The 20,083-nt window shown below is 47.3% G+C and overlaps 1 protein-coding gene across 1 annotated transcript; it reads right to left on the bottom strand.

Moving 5' to 3' along the window:
* Positions 1–4,666: 4,666 nt before the first annotated feature.
* On the bottom strand, positions 4,667–10,479 carry LOC123070309 (peroxidase 19). Its single transcript, XM_044493448.1, has 3 exons — positions 10,027–10,479; positions 9,751–9,954; positions 4,667–5,435 (listed from the first exon to the last, which is right to left on the bottom strand). The coding sequence occupies exons 1-3, from the start codon at positions 10,318–10,320 to the stop codon at positions 4,857–4,859; spliced, it is 1,077 nt and encodes a 358-aa protein (XP_044349383.1). The 5' UTR covers positions 10,321–10,479; the 3' UTR covers positions 4,667–4,856.
* Between the last annotated feature and the right edge of the window lie 9,604 nt (positions 10,480–20,083).

Here is a 20,083-nt window from a genome sequence, read left to right as displayed (position 1 = left end):
ATAACTATAAGCCTTGCAAGCAATGTAGCTAATGAGTTAGTTACGGAATGATGCATTACATAATGAGTAAAGAGACTTACCGGTAACAAGATTGAACTAGGTATTAGATACGGACAATCGAATCTCGAGCAAGTAACATACTGATGACAAAGGGAATAACGTATGTTGTTATGCGGTTTGACCGATAAAGATCTTCGTAGAATATGTAGGAGCCAATATGAGCATCCAGGTTCCGCTATTGGTTATTGACCGAGAATAGTTCTAGGTCATGTCTACATAGTTCTCGAACCTGTAGGTTCCGCACGCTTAACGTTACAATGACAGTTTTATTATGAGTTTATGAGTTTTGATGTACCGAAGGCGTTTGGAGTCCCGGATGAGATTGGGGACATGATGAGGAGTCTCGAAATGGTCGAGACGTAAAGATCGATATATTGGACAACTATATTCGGACATCGGAAAGGTTCCGAGTGATTCGGGTATTTTTCGGAGTACCGGAGAGTTACGGGAATACGTATTGGGCCTTATTGGGCCATACGGGAAAGAAGGAAAAGGGCCACAAGGGTGGCCACACCCCTCCCCTTGGTCTGGTCCGAATTGGACTAGGGAAGGGGGGCGCCCCCTTCCTTCCTTCTCCTTTTCCCTTCCTCTTTTCCTATTCCATATGGGAGGTGGAATCCTACTAGGACTAGGGAGTCCTAGTAGGACTCCACACTTGGTGCGCCCCCTCCTAGGGCCGGCCTCCTCCTCCCTTGCTCCTTTATATATGGGGGCAGGGGGACACCCCATGACACACAAGTTGATCTTCGTGATCGTTCCTTAGCCGTGTGCGGTGCCCCCCTCCACCATATTCCACCTCGGTCATATCCTTGCGGTGCTTAGCGAAGCCCTGCGTCGGTAGAACATCATCATCGTCACCACGCCGTCATGCTGACGGAACTCATCCCCGAAACCCTGCTGGATCGGAGTCCGGGGATCATCATCGAGCTGAACGTGTGCTGAACTCGGAGGTGCCGTACGTTCGGTGCTTGGATCGGTCGGATCGTGAAGACGTACGACTACATCAACCGCGTTGTCATAACGCTTCCGCTTACGGTCTACGAGGGTACGTAGACAACACTCTCCCCTCTCGTTGCTATGCATCACCATGATCTTGCACGTGCATAGGAAATTTTTTAAAATTACTACGTTACCCAACACCTAATACAATGGTAAATTGTATAGTTGCACTAGTTCGGCGAAGAGATGGTGATACAAGTGTAGTATGGATAGTAGATATAGGTTTTTGTAATATGGAAATATCAAAACAGAAAGGTAGCGAGTGATAAAACGGAGCACAGACGGTATTGCAATGCTTAGAAACAAGGCCCGGGGTTCATACTTGCACTGGTGCAATCTCTCAACAGTTCTAACATAATTGAATCATATAACAATCCCTCAACGTGCGACAAAGAATCACTCCAAAGTTTATATCAGAGAACGTAGGACGAAAACGTGTATCAACCTATGTGCCTAGATTACCCCAATGTCACCAAGGGAATTCGCAAGTTGAATAACAAAACATACATCAAGTAACTAAATAGAATACCCCATTTTCACCGCGAGTAGCCACATGCAAGAGATATATCAAGTGATCTCAAATCCAATATTCAATCCAACATAACGAAACCTCAAAGTGCAAGACTCAATTCATCACAACAAGATAGAGAGGGAAGAACACCATATGATCCGACTATATTAATAAAGTCCATGGTTACATTAAGATCGTGCCAAATCAAGAACACGAGAGATAGAGAGATCAAACACATAGCTACCAGTACATACCCCCAGCCCCGAGGGTGAACTACAGACTCATCATGGAGACCACCGGGATGATGAAGATGGCCTCTGGTGAGTATTTCCCTCTCTAGCAGGGTGCCGTAATAGGGCTCCAGATGGGATCTCTTCGATATAGAGGCTTGCAGCGGAGGCGTGGAAGTTCTAGGTTTATTTCTTGGGTTTTCTATATTTATAGGAATTTTTTTGTGTCGGTTTCACGTCAGGGGGAATCACGAGGGAGCGACAAGCTCGGTAAGCACGCCCTAGTGAGGCTCGCGCCCCTTGAGCTTGTCGTGTCCTCGTGGCTCTTCTGGTCCTTCCTTGAAGCTTTAGAGGTCTCTTTTTGTCCATAAAAGATCACCGTAATTTTTTACCTCAATCCGACAACTTTTATTTCTGCATAAAAAACAACACCATTGCAGTTCTGCTGAAAAAACGTCAGTCCGGGTTAGTTTCATTTAAATCATAGAAAGGTGTGACAAACCATATAAAATTGTTGTAAACATGGCATGAATACTTCATAATTTTAGATATGTTGGAGACGTATCAATGCGGATGTGGAGTTCGTCGAGCCGCCACTTACCACTGAGTCCTTGAAAGGATCGGTATGGTCGGCTAGAGGGGGTGAATAGGCGACCAAGAATTTTTAACTTATCTTCCAAAGTTTAGGCTAAAAAATAGGTTGTCTAGATATGCAACTAGGTGGACAACCTATATGACAAACTCAATAACAAGTACAAGCAAGAAAATAAGCAGCACATTATAAGCTTGCACAACGAAAGTAAATGATAGAAGTAACCGCAAGTGGAGATGGGGATGTGTTTTCCGAAGTTCCTCCATTATGGGAGGTATGTCTTTATTGAAGTGGTGTGGAGACACGATGCACCCGAAATACCACAATGGCTTATCCTACTCTCTTTACGCCCTCGCACGATGTAAGGTGTCGTGAATCCACTAGCGGTGGCCTTGAAGGCGGCAACCGAAACCTTTATAAATAAGGTTGGGGATATCTCCACAACTTAATTGGAGCCTCCCAACACCACCACAAAGTTTCACCACAATGGAATATGGCTCCAAGGTAACCTCTTCTGTCTAGGGTGTCCAAACACCGAAGGGTAACAAGATCCATAATAGAATGAGAACGGATCACATTTCCTTTGGTGGATGTGTAGATATAGGTCTCTTCCCCCAATCCTAGCAAATCAACAAATTTGGTTGGTTAGAATGAGATCAGACGAGAATAACCTTTGCACATTAATGGAGGAGAGAGCGAGGCAAAATGTAGGTGGGAGGAGGAAGTACCCCCTCATTTTATAGTCCCTCTCAAATCCAACTGTTGCAACCAAAAAACATATGTAGAAATGCCCATGGGAGCGGTACAACCACTCAAGTCCCATAGGCTAGGCCAAGACATACAAAGTGCTACGGCCGCTCAAGCCAAATAGGCCTGGTCGTGGAAACCGAAGAGGCACAACCGCCCGGCTACCCAGTTGTACCGGCGATTCATGGAATAAGCGGAACAACAGCCGGCCCACCGCCCCAGTACTGCTTGGAACCCGAGAAGAATGGACCCCCAAGCGGCTGTTGGACCGGTACATAGGGCGGTGGTGCCGCTCCAAGGCTAGAGCGGTACAACCCTCGAGTACGCAGTACAACCGCTTGGGTGGGCAGTGGTTGTTCAACTCCACAAGGGAGCAGTATAGCCGCTGCCCCAGCGGTACAACCGGGTGCATATATTCAGTGCAAGTTAGATTTGAGTTCTCTCCTCGAAAACGGATGGGAGGGCTATGTAGGTGCAATACAAGATTTGTGTACATATTTGATTACACCATACCTCCCAACGCAGACCCCTCTTAATTGTACGAATTTCCTACGACCAAAGAAATAAAAACATCGGAAATGCTGCCTTTGGTCATTTCCATTCAGAGGGGTATCTAACCTGTCTTGTGCCAAATAGATATGCGTGTATAGCTCAAGCATAAGGTTAGTCGGTAAATTGCGTTGTCATAAACTCAAAAACACTTAGGGAGGGAAATGCCCTTTCAGCTCCACCTGCCAAAGGGGGCGACCCCCATCCTCCTTGAGCAGAGGGACACCCGGGAGAGCGATGAGGCGGCGATGGCGAGGTTCGCTGTGAAAAACCCGCACCTTGTGCATGCGGAGACTGAGTGGTTATGGAAGAGGGCAACAAGTGCAAGGAGGCGGAGCACAATACGGAGGACGAGGATGGCCCCTCCAATGTGATAAAGCTCGAGTCCGGCGACGAGGTTGAGCCCAGCAACGAGAGTGACGAGTCCGGTGACATTGACTAGGACAACCTGTAAGGTGTCCGTTGGAGTCGATCATAGTAATGTTTGGTGATCTAGTAGTTTGGATGTTTGTTTAATCTATGCAATGTTCGAATGTTCAAAACTTTCAATGTTCGAAGTGAACTCTGCAATGTTTGGATGCTAAAAAACAATTATTTGCATGTTTGAAGTGCCATATTTCAGGACAGTTGTTGGGGATGAACATTTTTTAGAGCGCCCTAAAAGTAATTTTGCGTGTCTCAAATTTTACTCTAAAAGTTTTCTGGTACCTAAAATAGGGTTGCTGTTGGAGATGCACTAAGAAGACACATTTTCTTTCAGAGCGGGCTCGTATTTTCTTCTTCAAGTCCAGAATAGACTCATGTCACATCATTAAGAATGTCAGCAGAAACAAAAGTCAGATATCATTCACCGTAACACGTCTGCTTCTGCAATCGGATCCTACCATTATCAAACAAATAGGAGGTCACCCACTTAACAGGGAGACGTGCGTGCTTCTATAAACCGGCACGCGCGCCTGTTGAAACGCACTGTAAGGGAAACAAAACAAGACACACCTGCACATATTTCTTGCGCTAGCTAGCACAACGTCTCTACGGTTACGATGACACACACAAGAAAGAGAGGAAACGAGATCCCTTCTGAACTCTGAACAAACTCCGCGTGTAGCCGTGAACAGAAGAGATCATCAGCTCATCATCTACTATCGTTTAACGACCGGCAATCTACTTAGTACAAGTGCTGGCTACAGATTTTCCTGACCTCTCCCTTCTTGCCCTTCTTGACCCGGATGGAGCCCATCCTGTCCATGCTGGCGACGAAGGCCCGGAAGAAGCGGGCCTTGTCCGCGCCGAGCTCCTGCACGAGCGGCCTGGTCCGCGCGTCCAGGAACAGCGCCTGGTCGGAGCCCAGGACGCCCAGCCTGGCCTGCAGGTTGGCGTAGTAGGCGTGGTCGAACTGGAACGGCGTGCTCACGTCGAACGGCACCACCGCGCGGGCGCTGCCGCCGGTGTAGGGGCACGTCATGCGCAGCGCCTTCACCAGCCGCGCGTCCATGAACGGGTCCGCCCGCCGCGTGCCGCGGAAGTCGTAGAGGCGGCCCAGGAAATGGGCGCAGTGCGCGAAGCCGATGGTGTGCGCGCCGGACAGCGCCACCAGGTCGCCCGCGCCCAGGCCCTTGGCTGCGAACACGCGGAGGAGCTCGTCCACGGTGGAGTTGGCGTGGGGCAGGCTGCCGCGCACCTTGCCAGCCAGGGATACCTTGCTGTCTTTTCTCCCCTTCTTCACCTCGTAGTAGGGCCCTCCTGCCTGCACAAAATTACCACCTTCGTAAATGTTTGCCGACTATATTAGTACTCCCTCCATTCCTAATTATTTGTCTTATTAAATTTGTGGAGGCAATCTTGGTCTTGCTGATAGGTATATCCGTATCTAGATAAATCAAGGACAAGTAATTTATGATGAAGATAATACTAGACATGATAAATCCTCTTCTTTTAATATTGTTCTTTTCCAAGCTCTCCTCTTTTTTTTTCTTTTTTTTTGAGGAAAACAACAACAAGCCCTCATGAGCTTTGTGACTTTCGCCCATGTAGCATGGACATTTTTGGTAGGCCTGACCTAAGATTAATGGGCTTCTTTATCCAATCTTAAAGTCACATCATCGGGCCTAGTAATTATGGCCTTGCTGAAACGATGCAACATTTTCTTCGAGACCTCCTAGTGGGCATTTCCTAACGGGCGCCTTAAGCGCCCGTTTCTTCTGTTGCCGCAAACGGGCGCACACCCCCGCGCCGTGCTGGGCCGGCCTGTTTTCTTCTTTTTCTTTATGTTAAAAGACTGCAGCAAAACTCTTATTTCGAAAGTGAGGGCTCGAACTCGCGACCTCTCCGTTCAAACAGCAGCGCACTAACAAACAAAACACCGTACCGATTGTGTCCATTTACCTATTTTCGTTCTTGTATTTACGTAGGCTGCGAGAATGGACATTTTGGGTAGGCCTGACCTAAGATTAATGGGCTTTTTTATCCAATCTTAAAGTCACATCCGGCCTAGTAATTATGGTCTTGCTGAAACGTTGCAACCTTTTCTTCGAGACCTCCTATTGAGCGCCTTCAACTCCACAGAAGGGAACTGGCGCCCGCAGGAGCGGCTTCATGGGCCAGCCCATGATAGGAAGGTGCAACGCGAAAAAGGACCGTTAAAAACACATCGCGGCTGGGACTCAATCTCGTGTCGTCATGTTTCCACACAAAGACGCAAACCACTACAACAGCTCACTGCTAGTGAATAACAACGCGAAATATTTAAAGAATCAAAACATAGACGCACTATTTATTGCAATTTAAACAGTAGCGTTTATATTTTCTAATTATTTGAAAACATGTTCACATATTACAGATGAACTAATAAAGTTCATGAGCATGCAGAAAAAGTTCGCATATACAAAAAAAGGTTCATCAAATTGAAAAAGTTCATGTATTCAAAAAAGTTTATGAACTAAAAAGTTCATCGATTTTCAAACAAAGATCATCAAATTTAAAAAAAGTTCATCAATTTAAAAAACACATATGTAATTTCCCTTCGTGCAGGTTTCCTTCATTCGTTTCGAACACAAAATGTAAAACAATTTGTAAAAAAGTTCATCAATTTTGAACAGAAAATTTGAAAAGAGTTTATCAAATTTGAAAAAAAAGTTCACCAGATTTGAAAAAAGTTCATCGGATTTGAAAAAATTTCATCAGATTTGAAAAAAGTTCATCAAATTTGGAAAAGAAAGTTCGTCAGATTTGAAAAAAGTTCATCGGATATGAAAAAAGGTTCACCGCATTTGAAAAAAGTTCATCGAATTTGAAAAAAATTCATCGAATTTGAAAAAAAATCACCGAATTTGAAAAAAGTTCATCGAAATTTGAAAAAAGGTTATCAGGTTTGAAAAAAAGTTCATCAAGTTTGAAACAAGTTCTTTCAACTCTAAAAAAGGTTCATCAATTTGCAGAAAAAAATCATGAATAAAAAAGTTTCTCGAAGTTGAAAAAGAAAGGAAAAAGGACATATATACAATAAACAGAATAAAGATCAAAAGAATAAAAACCTATTCGTAACCACTGTCACCTAAGTTGTCAGGTGGTTGTCGCGTACTGTTCTCAAGTCCCTCGACGACCTGGGATCGAAGCCTGGCTGTCGAAACCTTTTTTTTTTTTGCCTTTTAGAAACAGAAAAGGAAAAAAAAAATGGGCCGGCTCAATCGCGACAACGGTTTTTTTTTTAGGGGTGCGACAACGGGTGTGCGCCCGTTAGTGAAAGGCGCGGAATAGGATCTGGGCTAATCTTCTGGCCTGGCAACGCCGCGAGAGCTATGTCTCGCCCATACCGTTCCTTATAGGAATCGCCTGACGATTACGCGCCGGCCTATTAGCTGTGTCGCTCGATGCCTTCGTTCATCCGCGTCCGGTCGCTGCGTTTGATCAGTTCAGTTTGGTTTTCTCTGTTTTTTTCTTCTCTTTTTCATTTTCTGTTATTTTGTTTATGTTTCATTGTTTTTTCTGTCTGTTTTCTTTGGTTATTCTTTTTCCTTCAATGTGTTTTCGGTTTTCTTAGTTTATTCAATGGTTTTCTTTGGTTTTTCTATTTTATAATTTAGTTTTCCCTGCTTCTTTCCTGGGTTTTTGGGTTTACTTGGTTTATTCGCTCCTCCTTTTGTTTCTTTGCCTGTCTTGTTTTTTGTTTTTCGACAATGTCTACTTTTTCTTACAAGTTGTATATTTTATTATACATATCAAATACTTTTTATACATGTTTAAATAAATATGTGTTAAAAATTTAAATACATGTTGAAACATTTTCTGAATGGCAATAAATATTTCTTTGAATTATGCAATATGTTTTTACATTGTACAAACATTTTATGAAAGTTTCAAGGACAATTTTTTTTTAACTTGTGATGATTTTTTAAAATGTGACGTACCTTTTTTTGAATGTACAAAACACTTTTTTGATTTACATGAATTTTTTTGTACATTGTATAAACTTTTTTTAATTTATTTTGTTTTGAAATTAGTGACATTTTTTAATTGCACAACCTTTTTCATACACTTTCATACATATGATTAACATTTATATGTTTTTCATTCACATTATATATTTACTATCATGACTAGAAATCAAAAAAACTCATTGTTACCTCTATCTGGATTTGTAAGGCGGGCATGGATTTTTACGTTGTTAATTTGTCTAGCATGTGCCATGTGTCAAAAGGAATATATCAATGGATTTTTTGTAGAATGGGGTTTCTGAACATATACTTTTTTTATGACATAGTACACACATTTTATTAGTCAAATTGAAGGACCGTTAATCTGCATCGGTCTTGCAAACCCAGATACAGGGAATATGTTTTAATTTTATTGCAAAAGCTACAATTTTTGATTCAATAAAGTGAGCTCGGTTCCCCTAAGGAGCCTCTTCTCTTGTCTTGAAATTTATATAAGCTGGTCTGCCAATATATAAATTTAGATTCTCTTTTTTATTTCTTTGGGGCTTGTTTGGCTGTGCCCCCATCTGAACCTAGTTTATTTTGTTCCGGTACCTGAACTTGTACTTTTGTGTGGTCGGATGCTTGGCGTTTGTGCTTTATAATATAAAGCGTGGGAACTCTTTTCTCTTAACAAATTGTTGCTTGAGAATACATTACTCTCGGAAAAGATGACGACCTGATGCATGCGTCCTATGATTTACTACTAGCTTTTTGTGGGTTTATGCCCTACATAGGCTGATAGGCAAGAGTGGTCCTGAAAGATGCACCCCGCATGCGAAAGAAGAGTGACCGCCCGTGCTACACAACAATGCAAAGAGCCAGCCAGGACGCTTGACTTGTGGTAGACAGGAAAAAATATAGTAAGAAGCATGGAGCAAGAACACGACACTTGACTCGCGCAGAGAAGGCGTCTACAGTGTACGGTGCCGGACAAACTAAGGCAACAGACGTCAGAAAACATCCATGTGCACCTAAATCGCCTTGCATCAAATCGCCTTGGTGTCCTGTGACAGTAAGATCCAAGAGAGTGCCGAATCTCCAAGCTAGCCGTTTAACTATCTGCCTAGCTAGATCGCCCAAACAATCTACGCGGTGGTTTCCGTGTCAGTCACTGGCTAAAAAACCTACCACAACAATTAGCTAGCAGCAGCACTAGCAACAATCTAACTGCAGCACCTACTATTTACAAATCGATAGGGCGAAACAAAAAGCAGAACCTGTCTCATTTGTTTTACCGTGCGCACCGTACGTACGTGAAAGGATAATCATAGTGCACTCGACTAAGCCGCCCTGCTCCTGAGGACGCTCGCGCGCGTCACGTGCCGCCCACCGGCGCGGCCACGGCGGCCGGGCGCGCCTTTACCCAGTCGCAGAGCAGGTCGCGCCGCTCGTTATGGTCCCTGCATGCGACGGTTGGGAGTTTTGCAACGCCGGGTACGCGATCGCGACTCTTTTTACTGTCCCAGCGTGCTCCGTGCAAACCTACTGTCCTTGCACAGTTGCTTTGTGGATTTTCGCGTGAACGGAAACACCTTTTCCGAGGAAGAAGATGATGATGGCGGGAGGGGGTTTAGCATTTGTGCGTACCAGCTGCACGGCGTCTCGGGCGGCGAGGGCGAGGATGTCGGCGCAGCTGACGACGCCGGGGCACTTGCTCTCCACGGCGGCCTTGGCCATCTCCACCGTGTCGAACCCGTACTGCGGCAGGTTCCTGTTCTCCTCCATGTCCCTCTCCACCTTCTCCCCTGCCGCCTTGCCTGCCGGCGCGATCAGTATGGACGCGTCGCAGCCCTGTGACGTTCGTCACGTTTGATCAGCGTGTATGCAAATGCAATGTAGTGCGTTGGAGCTTTGCTTACGCACCTCCACGAAGCAGTCGTGGTGGAAGAGGCGGAGCACGGCGGGCCCGGTGGCCGGGTGGTCGCGGAACCGCTCGGCGGTGACGTTGGCGACGATGTGGTCGACCGCGGGGCACGTCTTGCCGTAGAAGTCCAGCGACAGCCCGTGCCGTTCCGGCGCCCGCCTGTTGTTAACCCCCGCGCTCCTGGCAGACGGCAGCGGCAGCGGCGCCTCCCGAGCGCGCATGCCTCCGAGGTACGCGACGAGGAGCAGGACAAGGCTGCGGAAGCGGATGCCTCTGGAGGAACCCATTGTCATGGAAGAAGAAGAAGAAGAAGAAGGGCAGTGGAGTGGAGATGGCCGGAAGGTAGCTAGCTTGGCTTATCTCCTAGTCTCTAGCGCTGGCGCGGCTGGCATGGTGAGGAAGAAAGGAGGGAGTTGTTTGTATTGCAGGTAATCCGGACAAACAGTGGAGAGGCCGATCGAGCCGCATGTGTTGGCTAAGTTGGACGAACGCGAGCTGTACTGCTCACCCGTGAAGAGAGAGGAGGTACGTACGTAGAACACGCAAGAGTTTTTTTATGGCTATATGGTACACAGTACACTTAGCCTGCTTAACTGTTGCTAGTATGGCTTCGTAATTCGGAGTATGTGCTTTAAGCATTCGGGCCCAACGAAGTTGGGAGCTGTGGGTGTTTGTGCTGTCTATGGGCAGTGGGCGGCGCAATGGACAGCTGTAGGAGGGGCGGGAGGGGACGTGCAGATCCCGCCCGTACCTTCCCCTGCCAAGGTCAAATCTGAAATTCGTGCGTGTCGATTCCACGGGGAGGGCACGGTGATCTTAGATCATGAAACGGATGAATAGACTGCATATCTGCATTGCATGATTAGATTGGAAATATCTCAGATTTCTGAAAACGAAGACAAAAAGATTTAAGAATTCTAGGCACTTCTTTTAGCAATCAACGGGAAAGGGTCAAAAACCAAGTTTGCATAAGAGTGTTACATCACGAGGTGTGGTTATACCACTATGATATAGCAGAGACCTTTTTATTAGGGGCCTTAAACCTAAAAATCCACAATGTAAAGTATGAGATAATGCTCTCGAGAGATTGCTACGATGTGCCTGCGTGGATGCAAGCCAGTCTTTCGTGAGCGCTAAGGTTGGGAATCGCGTCTCTCACCTAATTTGGTAAATTATCGTGGTCTACAGGCCAACCGATCACAATCGATCACCTGATTCTTGGGTGAAATTCATGCCAAGGTGTTGGCATCCACGACTTTCTTAATTCCTATTGGTGGTGGCAATTTTAATTTGAATCTGATCAGGAGTGGACAAGAACAACTCTAGCCTTAATTGGTCGCGGGTTCAGATTTTAATGATGTGATGACACCTATGGCACTTCGAAAGTGCCCAGAAGTGGGCTAGATCCACACAGACCAATAAACAGTTTTCCCGGTCCACAATGTGTTGGATTGGGTGTTCATCTCGTCGGAATGGGAAGTATTGTTCCTGTTGTGCGTCCTTGTCGCTGAAACATGCATTGACTATGATCATGTATCACTCGTGCAGACCTTATCCGGAAACCCATGGGTTTTCTTCGAGACCTCCTGGTTTGAAGTGGAAGATTTTCATCAAGTATTGATGGATAGATAGCATGTCTGCATTGCATGATTAGATTGGAGAGATCTGCGATTTCTGAAAACAAGGACAAAAATATTTGAGATTTCTAGGAACTTATAGCAATCAACGGGGGGGGGGGGGGGGTCTAACCTGAAATGCCTTACTCAAAGAGCCAAAAACCAAGTTTGCATGAGAGTGCAACATCACGAGGTGAGGTAATACCGCTATGATATAGCGGAGACCTTTTGTTCTACCGAGAAAGGGTTTTCCCCCGCTTTGTATTACAAAGCAACTACCACGATACAACCAACAATAGGTGTTGGGGCGGAAGCAGCACAGTCACGCCCAAAAAGAAACGAAAGAGAAAACATAAAAGAAACAAATGCCAAGATCGGCGGATCAACGAAAAACGAAGAAGCCTCGCGACCGCTGTCGGTGTCAAAACCGGCGGATCTCGGGTAGGGGGTCCCGAACTGTGCGTCTAAAGCTAATGGTAACAGGAGGCGGGGGACACGATGTTACCCAGGTTCGGGCCCTCTCTATGGAGGTAATACCCTACTTCCTGCTTGATTGATCTTGATGAATATGAGTATTACAAGACTTAATCTACCACGAGATCGTAATGTCTAAACCCTAGAAGTCTAGCCTATGAGATTATGATTGTTGTGACTAAACCCTAGAAGTCTAAACCCTCCGGTTTATATAGACACCGGGGGGGCTAGGGTTGTACAAAGTCGGTTACAGAGAAAGGAATCTACATATCCGAATCGCCAAGCTTGCCTTCCACGCAAAGGAGAGTCCCATCCGGACACGGGACAAAGTCTTCTATCTTGTATCTTCATAGTCCAACCGTCCGGCCAAAGTATATAGTTCGGCTATCCGAGGACCCCTTAGTCCAGGACTCCCTCGGTAACCCCTGAACCAGGCTTCAATGACGATGAGTCCGACGCGCAGATTGTCTTTGGCATTGCAAGGCGGGTTCCTCCTACGAATACTTCAAAGTAAATTCCGAACACAACAATCGTGTCCGGCTCTGCAAAACAAATTCCACATGTACCCGCAGAGAGTATAATGTTTCATGAGTCCAATCCGCTGACAATCTTGGTGGCATTATGTCATCCCCCGGCCATTATTGTGAATCATTCTCTAGCCCGCCTCCCCATGTTTCGGGAGGCGGTTTTCATTGGCACGTCTCGTCAAAACAGAGATCGTGTCCCCTTATTACGAGATTTTCATCAACACAGGCATGGGTAACCCAACCGTCCTGTTGGCATGTCTCCTTGGGAATAGGCATGTTTTAAGGCCACAGAGGGACGTTTGATATTCGTCGTCTTTATAAAGGGGCTAAGGCCTGTCCTTTTTCTTCCACGCTAGTCCCTTCCTCCCCCTCCCACCTCAAGCTCCAACACACAAGGGTCGATCCAGTCGCTTCGAGCTGCCAACCATGTCAGGACACAGCCTTCAAGGCCGGTGGATGGCCTATTCTGTCACAGAGGAAGACATCTCGAAGCTCAGGGAGGCAAGATACTTGACTGCAGAGATCTACCACAGGCTTCCTACTCAAGGGCAGGTTATTCCTACTCCTAGATCCAATGAGAGGGTCGTGTTTATCTCTCACTTCCTTCGAGGGATTGGGTTTGCACTCCATCCCTTTGTTCGAGGGGCAATGTTTTATTACGGGCTAGATTTAGACGATCTAGCCCCGGACTCCTTCCTCCACATCTCGGCGTTCATCACCACATGCGAGGCCTTCCTCCGTATTTCCCCACACTTCGGCTTATGGCTTAAGACCTTCAACGTGAAACCGAAGGTAATCGACGGGAAACAAGCGGAGTGCGGAGGCGCTTCAATAAGCAAGCTTATCAACTCCACTTGGCCAAAGGGCTCCTTTGCAGAATCTTCTGACTTATGGCAACGGGAGTGGTTTTACATCACCGAACCCCGCGGTATAAAGCGGGTAGCTGCTCATGCGTTTCGGTACGTCCCTCCGCCGCAGATCGCATCATGGATTAACAAGGGGCTGGACTGGGGATCTACAGATGAAGTGCGGACACTGCAAAGCCGCATCCGAGCCTTATTGAGAAGGACACCGGTCTCATTGGTGTAATCCAAGTAATGTTAGTCTGCCGGATCCTACCCTGTCAGTGACGCCCTCTCCGCATGTGAGAATTTAATCCGAAAGGTCCACGGACTCTTCAGCACCTCTCTGGCACGATGCTCAGAGAGATGTGGAAATTGTTCTTAGGCGCACGAAAACAGTGGTCGGATACTACAGAAGGCATCGGTCTTGACTGCAACCATCCGGATACTCCGGTAAGTACTCGACCCCGAACATGATTTAGTCAAATTATTCATGACAATGTACTGATAAAACTCTATCCAGCTAGGGCTGGCTAAAGAAGGTGGAGAGAATCAAGTGTTCGGCTCCACTTCCAGAAGATACTGTCGATCCGTTATTAACAAGGATGTTGGCTCCGACGCCGTATCAAGTGCCGGTAGGGGAAGATAAAGAGGAGGACAAAGAGGCCCAAGGCAGCTTCCACTCTAGAGGCTCACCAGGCAATTCATTCGGGGGGGATTAGAACTCTCGCTTCCAAAGGTGGAAGGGAAGGGCGAACTGACACCCCTTCTCCCCATGGGAAGAAAAGGGCCGCTTCCGAAGACTCAGAAAGAGAAGCTTGTAAGCGGGGGAAGGTATCCCAGTCAGGGGGTGATATTGATACACAGTCACCCCACAAAGATAGGCCCTCAGCCGCATCGTAAGTGAATCCGTGTGTTTTAAACATGTCCCGTTTATTTCTGGCTATAAGGGTAATATTTTAAACTCATGTTTGCAGTCCGGAACGCAACCCTCCTCAACAGTCCTCCTCCTCGGGGGATCTACTTTCGGAGATGATGGAGAGCGAGACGCCTCCACAAATCTCCCTGCCTGATAAGGCAGACGACGCCGAGGTGTCGTCCTGGAGGATCCTTCCCAATTTGCAAGTGGCACAAGGGACAATGAGGACCGGGGCCAAAGGCAATACTTCAGCCGCCCAGGGTCCGGGGTGTGCGGCCCCTACAGGGAACAACAAAAGTCCCGGACTATCAGATGTCCAAGGGACGCCGGATGCATTGATGGACATTTTGCGACATGCCTCCGTCTCAGAGGAACATCGTACCTTGATGAGTATGGTGTTGGAGAGAGTTCGGTCCGCAAAAAGCGGATTGAATGAAGCCTTTTCTAGCCTACTAAGAGGCTTCGAGGTACGTAGAGTAATTTCAATTATATTATAAGTGCGAAATGCACCTGTGTATAGATAGTAGCCCCTGAGACTCTGGTTGACATCCAAAGAAATGCGATCAGAGGATCAGAAATAGATGCCCAGGAAATGATATGATTATTTGAAACGCAGGTTGTTACATCCGTGGGGACTACCCAAGCTATCGAGGTAGCACAATTGAAGCAGAAAGTTGATGTGGCAGATGATGATATCACGCTTATGAGCAGGCGGCTCGACGAGGCGCAAGGTATGTCTCTAGGGCACTCAGTACATGCTAGTATTGTGAAATGAGCGTGATGCTGAAAATCTGTATATGCATAACTGCAGATAGTGCCGCCGCAGTGGAGACCCTTCGGGCGGAACTTGCCCGGGCCAAGGAGCAAGCGAGGATGAGTAATGCGGCTGCTGAAAAGGCAGCCGCCGAATTGAAAGTAGAGCAGACCGCTCGGCTTCAGTGCGAGGAGAGGATATCTACCATGGCACTTGAGTTGAAGAATGCCACTAGCCGATGCCAAGATCTTGAGAGAGATAACAAAGCCAAAGTGGTCGATCTGGACAAGGCCTTACAAGAGGCGAAGGAAGCCCAGTCTGAGTCTAGAGCAGCTCAGGAGGAGATCTGACAAGCTGGGGAGATCGCGGCTGGTAAGCCCTTTTTATTGCAAACTAAGTTTGGCGATCCGAAGTATGCGCCGCTGAATCAACAGTGGAGTTCTTTGGACTCCTTTATGGACCTGCCGAAGAGTGCTGCCGATGTGAATCAGTTTTTCCACGCGCAAGAAGGACATGTAATGGAAAAGTTGTTTTAGTCGCAGTTTGATACGCCGAAGCGTCCACTGTTGAACGAACAGATGACCCAACGGGCCAAGCTCCACAAGATGGCTGGCACTGCCATGAAGGACGTCATAGCCTAGCCATGGCCAACTGAACCCATTCCGGATAGTTATTTCGGTTTGGTGCGGCAGCTTGTTAATGTGGTGTCGCATATCGACGCTGTGAAGCGGTCAACGTGCATAGAAGGTGCACAGATGGCCCTTGCCCGTGTCAAGATATACTGGGCGAAGCTGACGGCCACTGATATAGCAGCGTAGAGTCCACCCAAAAGCAAGGACCTTAACATGCCAGAACACTACTTTGAAGATGTTCTAGAGGGTTCCCGCTTAATAGAGGGTCAGTGCTCGAAAAATATTATGTCTGAGTAATTTGTAATAACAATATTATGATATATTAAGGTTGTGTTTTTATACTTTTTTCCTGAAAAGTTTTGGTGCCTCCTGTGCGACCGTCTTTTTTATATACAATCTGAAAGTTTGCAGTCGTCGGCTTCTGCCCCCTCGCGTATAACACGGGGGTGTTCGGAAAAGCACTTTCGTCTTGGTCCGTTAAGGAGGTGTTAGTGCAGCGAACTAGGCAATCAGACTATAGAGCTTTAACACTTTCACTTAGCCAGAGGAGTTTGACGGTGAGGCTACTATATAGCCCCTGGTATGTCCGCGGTTATTCGAATATGGTGCATGTACATACATGACCAGAAGGGCGGTCCTTCGTTTAACACGGAGGGAATCGCGAAGATTCCAATGAGTCATCGAGTGGTTGACCAGCTCTCGCCGCATCATGACAGTCAGTTTTCAACTTTCTCTACTGGGGTGCTCATCCGGGCTATCCGGGACACAATCACAGTAGTTCTCCCTTTACTACCCTAGCCGATATAGCGGAACGTAAGGTAGTAAGCACAGGAGTCGGGCAACCCAACTATTGACCAAAGACATGATTCGGAGCTGATGCATATATGGCCAAACTCACGACGCCGAACACTCCCTATAGGTGTTCGGACTTTACAATATACACCGAGCTGAATACAGCCCCTGGTGATAAACCCGTGGTATCAAGGCACGTGTGGCAATCCGACATGGGGAAGGAGCGCAGGTGATGAGAGCAAAAATCTCAAAACACAATACTAACCGGGCTGCTTCTATAACATCCACTTTAGTACGGCGAGCCGTATGTTTACAAATAATGCCGGTATCTTTCTTGGACATTTTACATGCCAGGAAAGTATAAAACAACAAGAGATAAAAAAGGTTTACACAGGGTCTTAATCTAAAAAAGAAACCTTAATGCGGGGCCCTGCTGCACATCTGCGCCTTTGTCTCCGTTGTGAAGTGTCCTTGAAGGGTATAGTATGATGGCCATCTGTAAAGAAAAAAGGAAAAAAGAAGAAGAAAAAGGAAGACCAGGTAAAAGAATCTGGTGTGGCCGTAAGTAGAGCCGGTTCGTTGTAATGAACCGTGAAGGATAACTTCTAGGGTCTGAATAGGGTCAAGCCAAACTATGGACCTTTTATGTGTAGAGTGCCCCCGAAGCCGCACAAGGAATTTTGAGTGTATCTCTTTATGGGACGGTCGATGGGGGCGTAGCTGATAATCAAGCTCAGGTTTATCTGAGCTGCCGCACTGGGGTGTGCGCCAGACACGTTTAGCTCTTTCTGCGGTCTTAATGACCGATGAGCTGTTCGGCTTGAATAGGCCGTTTTGTGCTTCGACTGCTAGAGCCGCCGTGTATTCCTCTGTACGAAGAGAGCGCTCCATATTTCCACTGACCGTAATGGCGCCATGAGGTCCAAGCATTTTTAGTTTTAGATAAGCATAATGCGGGACTGCATTAAAACGAGTGAAGGCCATTCTTTCGATTAGTGCCTGATAGCCGCTTCGGAACGGAGCAATGTCGAAGATTAATTCTTCGCTTCGAAAGTTGTCCAAATAGCCGAACACAACATCAAATGTTAGAGAGCCCGTGCAGCGGGATTCCATGCCCGGTATAACTCCTTTAAAGGTAGAGCTGCTTGGCTTGATTCTTGACGGGACCATCCCCATCTTGCGGACAATGTCCTGATATATCGAATTGAGACTGTTGCCACTGTCCATGAGGATTCGAGTGAGGTGGTATCCGTTGATTATTGGGTAGAGCACTAGGGCAGCCGAACCTCCGTGACGGATATTAGTCGGGTGATCCCTGCGATCAAAGGTGATCGGACAGGCCGACCATGGGTTGAACTTGGGGGCGACGGGCTCAACGACGTAGACGTCGCGGAGTGCACGCTTGTGCTCCCAGTTTGGGATATGAGTGACATAGATCATGTTCACTGTTTTGATCTCTGGTGGGAATTTCTTCTGTCCCCCCATGTTCGGCTGGCTAGGTTCATCCTCGTCTTCGCTCTGAGGTCCCTTCCCGTTGTGTTCGGCGTTGAGTTTGCCGGCCTGCCTGAAGACCCAACATTCTTTGTTGGTATGATTAGCTGGTTTATCAGGAGGGATGTGGATCTGGCAGGGCCTGTCAGGATTTTGTCCAGGTTGGATGGACTGTCCTTGTTGCCTTTAAATGGCTTCTTCCGTTGACCGGGTCTTGAGCCCCTGAATCCGGCATTTACCGCTGTATTGTCTGGGCTTTATTCATTGTTCCGATGTTTGTTTTTATTGCGTCGTGGTTTTCCATTGCCATCCCTGACCTCTGAGGTGCCAGGATCACTAGTGCTGCTACGTGCTAACTAGCTGTCTTTGCCCTCGCAAAAGTGGGTCATGGGTGTAGTTAAGGCGGCCATTGTCCTTGGCTTTTCCTGGCCAAGGTGTCTGGCCAGCCATTCGCCTCGGACACTGTGTTTGAAGGCCGCTAAGGCTTCAGCGTCCAGACAGTCGACAATTTGGTTCTTCTTAGTGAGAAACCTGTTCCAAAGCTTACGGGTTGATTCTCCGGGTTGTTGGATTATGTGACTTAGATCGTCTGCATCCGGAGGCCGGACATAAGTCCCTTGGAAAATAACCCGGAAAGCATCCTCAAGTTCTTCCCAGCTTTTGATCGGGGAGGCTTTTCAGCCAGTGCCTAGCTGGTCCTTTTAGCTTGAGGGGTAAATATTTAATGGCGTGGAGATCATCTCCACGAGCCATGTGGATGTGAAGAATGAAGTCTTCTATCTAAACAGCAGGGTCCGTCGTTCCATCATATGCCTCGATGTTTACATGTTTGAACCCTTCTACAAAATCGTGTTCCAGCACCTCATCGGTGAAGCAAAGGGGGTGTGCGGCACCCCTGTATCTGGCTGTGTCATGGATTGGGTCCAACGGTTGTAATGTTCGGTATTGGTTCCAAGCTGGTAAATGGCCAGCGTGTTTTGTTTGATAATAGTGATCCCGTGTAGGAGCACGTTCCCTGGATCCATAGATGGACCTGGTTTTGCCAGCTTTTTTGTCCAGGTCCTCACGTAGATCGTGTTTCTGGTCCTGGATCGTAGCCTTCTTTCCTTTGCGGGGAGGGGGCGCGGGCTTGTGTATGACATTGCTAGCTGCTCTGTCGCGACCGCGAGGTGGTCGGTCTGGCCAATCGGTCGTATTGTTTTTCGGCGGTATAGGCGTGATGGCCTCGTCGTCGAATTCGGGCAGCAGCTTATGTTTAGGATAGCTCTTTGTTTGGCGATTACCGTCGTATTTTTCCTCAGCGTCTAGCACTTCGTTCCATCTGTCATTGAGCGTATCCTGTGCGGCTTTAAGCCGCTGCTTCTGCTTCTTCAGGCTCCTTGCAGTGGAGATAAGCCTTTGGTGGAGGCGTTCTTGTTCTAATGGTTCTTCTGGGATGACGAACTCGTCGTCGCCCCGGCTGATCTCCTCTTCAGAGACAGGTTCGTAATTGCTATCTTTGGTGTCGCTGTGGTTGGACAGCATCTCCGAACTGTGTTCACCGTCCTCTCGCACGCCCTGCTCCAACACTGGGTCTGCGGGGTCTTCGGCTTGGTTCAAATTACTATCATCGTCCGTGACAATGTTGTTGTTTTTCCTTTTGCCTGATCGAGGTCGGCATTTGGGACGCCGGCGTGTAGGAGGTTCATCGACAAGCATGTTGTTATCGCCCTCGGCCTCATTCTCCTTTGGTGTGTCCACCATGTATATATCATATGATGATGTAGCCGTCCACTGCCCTAAAGGTGGTGGTTTTTGAGTCTGCTCCTCTCCGGCATCGTCGTCCATACCGTCGATGTCTTCGGAGTCGTAATCGAGCATGTCAGTTAAGTCCTCGATAGTAGCAATTAAGTGGGTGGTGGGTGGGCAACGAAGTTCTTCGTCATCCGCTTCCCATTCTAGCCGGACATAGTTCGGCCGAGAGTCCCCCAACAAGGAGAGGGACTTCAATGAGTTTAATATGTTGCCAA

This window comes from Triticum aestivum, chromosome 3B (genome assembly GCF_018294505.1).
Source record: "Triticum aestivum cultivar Chinese Spring chromosome 3B, IWGSC CS RefSeq v2.1, whole genome shotgun sequence".
NCBI lineage: Eukaryota > Viridiplantae > Streptophyta > Magnoliopsida > Poales > Poaceae > Triticum > Triticum aestivum.
Note: the sequence above shows the minus strand (reverse complement) of the source record. Positions and strands in the feature narration are given on the sequence as shown.